Below are 6,858 nucleotides of genomic sequence, written 5' to 3'. Positions count from 1 at the left end.
TAGTCAAGTCCCTCGATTCCGAGGATACCTAAAGCAAGGTTGCCTACAGAGATTAAAAATCATCTAGTCCCTCGAAGTTGCCTCGGTAAAAGATGATTGTCCCAATTGCTAAGGTATCCTCGCATGATGCCTTAAATGACTATTATATCCTTCCCTTAGACTACCTGCCCTCTTTATGACATGGGACAGTCTTATGGCGAATGGTTATTCTCGATGACCCGCACATCCAATTGAAAGACTTCCTGCCCTCATGGTATGGATAGACCCTTTCGCCCGAAAGACTTAAAGAACAAGAAAGACAACTTAGGGTAGGTAGTTCTTAATTGCTTGCTCACACATTCAAAATCAAACGCTTTTCACACCTCTCTTTTCAAATACTTTCAAACAAGGCTACGCTTATTTACAAGCTAAAGTCCTTAACGAAATCTTTTTATTATTCACACACGATACTTTGCAAACAATTCAAACAAACAAGTGAGCTAAGCAATTAAGAGCCCATGGATAACCATGGATGCAAAGGGTTCCGTACACCTTCCCTTTGTATAACCTACCCCCCGAACTCAAAATCTTTCAAATGTCTTTCCTGTTCTTTTAGCCTTTCCAATTGGATAAAATAAAAGTCGGTGGCGACTCTTGCTTAACCGCGACATTTCGATATAAAAGTCAGTTCACCGTATTACAGTATCGCTTCGACCCATTTTGTGAAGTAGTCTATTCCTACTAAAATATATCTTTGACCTTTGGAAGATGTGGGATGAATTTCACCAATTAAATCTAATGCCCAACCTCTGAAAGGTCATGGTTTTATTATCGAACTTAATTCGTTTGCGGGTGCATGTTGAATACTTGCGTGTTCTTGACATTCTTGACATCCTTTTGCAAATTCTATGCAATCTTTTAACATAGTGGGCCAATACATTCCATAGCGGAACAAAAGCCATTTCATTTTGTGCCCCGCTTGGTGAGCACCACATGCCCCACTGTGTACGTTCGAGAGAGCCAAGTATGCTTCAGCTTCGCCCAGGCACTTTAGTAAAACACCTTCAGGAGTTTTCTTAAACAATTCATTTCCCATCAAGAAGTATGAAAAAGCTCTATACTTTATCTTTCTATCTGTATCTGTCGAAGGATCTCTCAAATAGTTTACAATTGGACTCCTCCATCTGCATCTGCTAAGGAATCTATATTAAGAACTTCAAATTATTCTTTGTTAGCGAAGCCTAATTGTGAGTTCTCCAGATCACTTGGAGATAACTTTGTGGTCATTGCTTTGCCAGTTCCTCTAATTTTCCTTTCGATACTCTGTACCCTGAGGCTAATTGTGCCAAGTCATTTGCTTCCTGATTATTTATCCTTGGGACGTGCTTTAACTCCACATACTCGAATTTTTTAAACAGTCTATTTGCTATGACGAAATACATGATCAAATTCTCTTTGATGCATTTGTATTCCTTCGTCAGCTGCTTAATCACTAATTCTGAGTCTCCTTTAATTTCGACTCTGGTTGCCACCAATTCTAGCAAAGCTTCAAGTCCAGTAATCAGTGCTTCATACTCAGCTTCATTGTTAGAGCATAAGGGGCCTTCAATCTTGTACTTGAGCTTTGTTGGAATTCCATTAGGAGAAATTATTAGCATCCCAACGCCACTTCCTTCTTTATATGTTGAACCATCGAAGTATAGCTTCCAAGGCTTCAACTCTACATATTGCTGAGGATTCTCAACCACTGCATGGTCAACAATGAAATCTGATACAACTTGTCCTTTCATTGCCTTAAGAGGTTGAAAGATTAGAGAGCACTCAGTAAGGGCCAACGCCCATTTGCCAATTCGACTATGCAATATTGGTTTAGATAGCATATGTTTAATGACATCAAAATGAGATGAAACGTAAACATCAACTAGCTTTATATAATATTTAAGTTTAATACAAGAGAAATATAAACAAAGGCAGAGTTTTTCTATTGCACTATACCTAGTCTCTGCATCATTGAGTACTCTACGTAATAGATGGCTCTTTCGATGCCATTGTCATCTTCTTGAGCTAACATGCTACCTATTGTGTTATCTGAAGCTGAGATATATAGGCGCATGTGCTTCTTCCCATTTGGGGGAGACAATATTGGTGGATGTATCAAGTATTGCTTGATTTTCTCAAAAGCTTCTTGATGTTCAGCATGCCATTCGAACCGTCCTTGCTTCAGTCGAAGTAAGGGGGAAAAAGCTTGCGTTCGTCCACTCAAGTTAGAGATAAATCTTCTCAAGAAGTTTATCTTTCCCAATAAAGACTGCAGTTCTTTCTTCGTGGATGGAGGCTTTGTTTCCATAATAGCCTTTGTTTTATTCTGATTGATTTCTATTCCCTTTTTGTGGACTACAAAGCCCAGGAAATCTCCAGCCTGCACAAAGAAAGCACATTTAAGGGGGTTCATCTTTAAGCCATGTTTTCTCATTCTCTCAAATGATTGGCTCAGATGGTCAAGATGACTGAAACCTGAAACAAATTTTATAACAATGTCATCTATGTATACTTGCATGAATGTTTCTATAAAATCATGGAATATAGAATTCATGGCTCTTTGATAGGTTGCCCCAGCGTTTTTCAAACCAAAAGGCATTACGACCCATTCATAGGTGCCTATTGCCCCTGGGCAACGAAAGGCTGTTTTGGACACATCTTCTTCTGCAATGAAGATCTGGTTGTACCTAGAATATCCATCCAACATACTTAGGTATTCAAAGCCCGCGGCTGAGTCTACTAGCATTTCGGCCACAGGCATGGGATATTCATCCTTAGGGGTTGCTGCATTTAGATCACGAAAATCTATGCATACTCTTAGTGAACAGTTCTTTTTAATAACAGGTACAATATTAGCAATCCATTCGACATACCTTGTAGTTCTGATGGACTTGCAGCGAAGAAGTCTTTCGACCTCTGCTTTGATCTTCGAGAGAATCTCTGGTGCGAACCTTCTTGGAGTTTGCTTGATGGGCTTCTTTCCCTCCTTTATAGGAAGTTTTAGTTCGACCAGATCTCTCCCTAAACCAGGCATTTCATCGTAGTCCCAGGCGAAACAATCTTTATTTTCTTTGAGTAACGCAATGACTTCCGATTTCAAAGCTGGATCTAACTTCGCACTGATGTATGTTACCCTTTTCTGATTTTTGTCTCCCAGATTTACTTCTTCAAGTGGGTCTTGGGCTAACATTTTTATGTTTGGCGCCATTGGATCTTTCTCGAATCCTAACGGCTCTTCGTCATAGATCGCGTCTAGCCTTTGATTTAGCTCTTCGCCTGGGGCTTTTTCACCATGAACTGTGTCGTCAGGAGATTGAGGGATAAAATGTATCCCAGGGCCTGTCGCTTCCGCCTCTTTTTGAGATGCATCGACAGTCATGTTTGATAATTCGGCTTCGAGAGCCGCTTTTCTTTTGTTCTCGGCTATGTAAGCCGAAATCCTTTCGAAGAAGGATGACTCAGACATGATCAACGTCATCGTCCTAGCCTGTAGGCCGTATTGTTGGAAAATTCTCCATTGGTGCCATATCTTCTGGACCATCCATTATTTCTCTGTTCCACTGGAATCCATTTGGGTGTAAGGATAGATAGTATAAAGCATTCTTATTTGGGGAGTATATTTCTTCCGCAGCATGGCATGGCCCTATGTTAGCCAAATTTCTGTCGAAATTTATTGACTTGGTTAACTTCAGCCATGTAGTAACTTTGATCACCTTCAATGTTTTCAACTATACCATCTTCTCTCCAGATGATTAGCCTCTGATGCATAGTCGAAGGTACTGCAGCAACTCTGTGGATCCATTCTCTTCCTAGCAAGAGATTATAATTTGCCTTTGCTGGTATTACCATGAACATCGTTGGCCTCGTAACTGAACCCACAGTTAAATTTACTTGAACAACTCCCAAAGTTTGACCTATTTTCCCTTTGTAGTTGGACAGAACCATGTTATGTGGCCTGATATCAGTATCGAACATACCTATCCTTTTTAGCATGTATTGGGGCATTAGATTTACTGCTGCCCCCCATCTACTAGGACTTTGTTAATGCCAAATTTTCAATCTTAGCCCTTATGTAAAGAGGTTTTAGATGGTTTCTCATACCTTCGTCAGGCCTCTCGAAGAAAGCATTTTGTTCTTCGACAGCTCCATTGTTTAGCACATAATAACACACAGGTCTCTTGCCATCTCTTCTGCATCAGCTTCCTCGCAATCTTCAGCCTCAATTTCCTGGTTGAATTCATGAGGGAGCATAGACACAACGTTGTAATTGAAGTTTATATATGGCACACCATCAGAGTCAAAGTCATTTGTCATTCTATCGTCCTCTTTCCAAGGACTGGAATGCATCTTCTCTTCTTCTTTCTCATTTTCAGAACTGAATAGCTTGCGCTCTAAGGGAGGTTTGCTTGATCGTGCCCCTTGCATTGGGACTTTGGTACTGCTAGACTCTCCAACCTCTTTTGCCCTATTTTCCTTGTGAGCTTTCTTTATTCTTTGGTGCCTTCTCCATTGGGATCTGGACATAGGACGCTTGCCCTTGTAATTCTCCAACCTCTACATCTCTCGATTTGAGGTTTGGAATTGCTTTCTATAAGCCATTGCAGTTCTTCCTCCTTGGTCCCAACTTCTCCACTTGTTGTTTCTTGAACCTACTTGTGTCCATCTATCCATTGGTATGTTTGCAGGAAGCTTGAATGTCACTCTTCGAGCTTTAGGGTGAGGACTATCAGGCCTTCTTGATGGTGTTCGATTGTCGAAAACATACAAGTTAGGACGGAGTCCTTGAGACTCTCTACCAGTAGTGAGTATGGTTCTTTCGAAAGGTTGTGCCATCAGGTTGTCAAAGACTGCCCCGCATTTGGGACACATAACGACTTCTGTGTTTTCCTTGTGACACCTGACTAGGAAACCCACCAAAGTTTCTTCTGGCCTTGGATAAATTTTCAGCAACAGGTTTCCTTCTCTCCAAGGTTGTTCCATCCTTTCTCGTTGGGCCCTATCATAGTTAGCTTGGACCCTTCGATTTAGCATGACCGAGCATCTTGGACACATTAGCATTTGTCCTCGATTCCTCTCATGGCACCTCTAGAGATAATCTTTCAAACTTTCAACTTTGTGTGGGAGCTTCACCATATTGATGTTTCCCTGTTCCCTCAACAAGCACTTCTCCAACTCCTCTATTTCAGATAAAGGGTGTCTAACATTCACCATGTTGACGCCTGCTAGGGAAGCTTCGGAGATCTTTATCTGTTGGAGTTTCATCCTGAGGTCTTCAGTGGCCTCACTGGCTTTCTCCTCCACATCCTCATTGACTTCGATCTCAGCAGATTCTTCAACATCAGTATTGAAGGTTGCACTATCATTTAGGCTCTCAGTAGCCTGCTTTCCAGATGAAATTAACTCCAATTCAGCAACATCAGTTTCAGACACCTCCACCATGTTGACATCGAATGGTTCACACAAGTTAGTGTCAGCAACATTCAAAGGATCTGCGTCAACCTTCATATGATTCTTTGTCTTATCAGCGAATTTCAGACGTCCATCCTTAATAGCATTCTGAATTAGATCCCTGAAAAGAAAACATTGTGAGGTTTTATGGCCTAAGAAACCTTGATATTTACAAAAGCCTTGTTTCTTCCGTTGTTCTAACGGAGGAACTTTAGAATTAGGAGGCACTATCATCTGGCCATCTTTTACTAGTAAATCAAATATTTCGTCACATTTAGTAACGTCAAAAGTATAGGTTTTCTTTGGAAATCTATCGCTCTTATCATTTTCGACTGGATTTTTTCCATTCGAAGGGGTGAGCAACTTGCAAGAATAAGGTGGTGCTTCTTTTAATTCGGCTAGGTCTATTTCGACCTCTTCAACGTTGTATGAATCTTCGAATGGTTTGCCCTCCGTGTCTTCAGCTTCGATATACGCAACCCTCTCCTTCTTGTAACTCTTATTTGCTCTAGCCTTTTCTGCTTTTAGTCGTTCGACTTGTCGAACCTTATCTGCCAATTGGGCCATATCCCTTAGATATTGGGTATCCAGTTTCTTTCTGATTGAATAGTCTAGACCGCCTGCAACTATTTCGACTAATTCATGTTCTAGGACAACTGTGAAGCATCTTGATTTTAACAAACAGAACCTGTTCAAATAATCATCTATAGGTTCTATGAATTTCCTCTTGATGCTAGCCAATTCTTTCAAGCTTATCTTGGTCTGACCCATGTAGAATTGTTCATGGAACAATTTCTCCAAGTGTGTCCATGAATCTATGGAATTTGGGGGTAAGGTTGTAAACCAAGTAAAAGCATTTTTTGTTAGCGAACTAGGGAAATATTTAATTCTCAAATCTTCATTGCCTGCTAAATCTCCGGATTCCGTCAGATATCTGGCTATGTGTTCAACCGTCGATTCACTAGTGTCCCCTGAAAACTTCGTGAATTTGGGTACCTTGGTACCTCTTGGTAATTCTGTTTGCATGATAAATTCTACTATAGGGGACGTGTAATTTGGACGTCGAAGTCTAGTGTTAAGGCCATTATTGGCCATAATCCTTTCTATCATGGCAGTTAAGTTATTTTCTATTGCCATATTTTCTCTCCTAACCCTTTGGACTACTTCATCTAGATGTTCGTTCCTACCAACTATCCTTAATCTGGGTCTCTCTTCGATGGTCTCTTGTTGACCAAAGTCGATCCTTCGACCTGTGTTCTCTAGATCTATCACTTGGTTCCTTTCGACCGCTGTTGTCCTAGGCGGAGGAACCATGTCAACGGGTGTTGCTCTGGGCGGAGGAACTATGTACGCAGGTGTTGCCCTAGGCGGAGGAACCGCATCTTGAATACG

At 41.0% G+C, this 6,858-nt stretch overlaps 1 protein-coding gene across 1 annotated transcript; it reads right to left on the bottom strand.

Moving 5' to 3' along the window:
* Positions 1–1,262: 1,262 nt before the first annotated feature.
* LOC131642258 (uncharacterized) lies at positions 1,263–3,397 on the bottom strand. The gene is made up of 2 exons (XM_058912535.1): positions 3,076–3,397; positions 1,263–1,726 (listed from the first exon to the last, which is right to left on the bottom strand). The coding sequence occupies exons 1-2, from the start codon at positions 3,395–3,397 to the stop codon at positions 1,263–1,265; spliced, it is 786 nt and encodes a 261-aa protein (XP_058768518.1).
* Positions 3,398–6,858: the final 3,461 nt, after the last annotated feature.

The sequence above is a fragment of the Vicia villosa genome, unplaced genomic scaffold (assembly GCF_029867415.1).
Source record: "Vicia villosa cultivar HV-30 ecotype Madison, WI unplaced genomic scaffold, Vvil1.0 ctg.004715F_1_1, whole genome shotgun sequence".
In the NCBI taxonomy this organism is placed as follows: Eukaryota; Viridiplantae; Streptophyta; class Magnoliopsida; order Fabales; family Fabaceae; genus Vicia; species Vicia villosa.
Note: the sequence above shows the minus strand (reverse complement) of the source record. Positions and strands in the feature narration are given on the sequence as shown.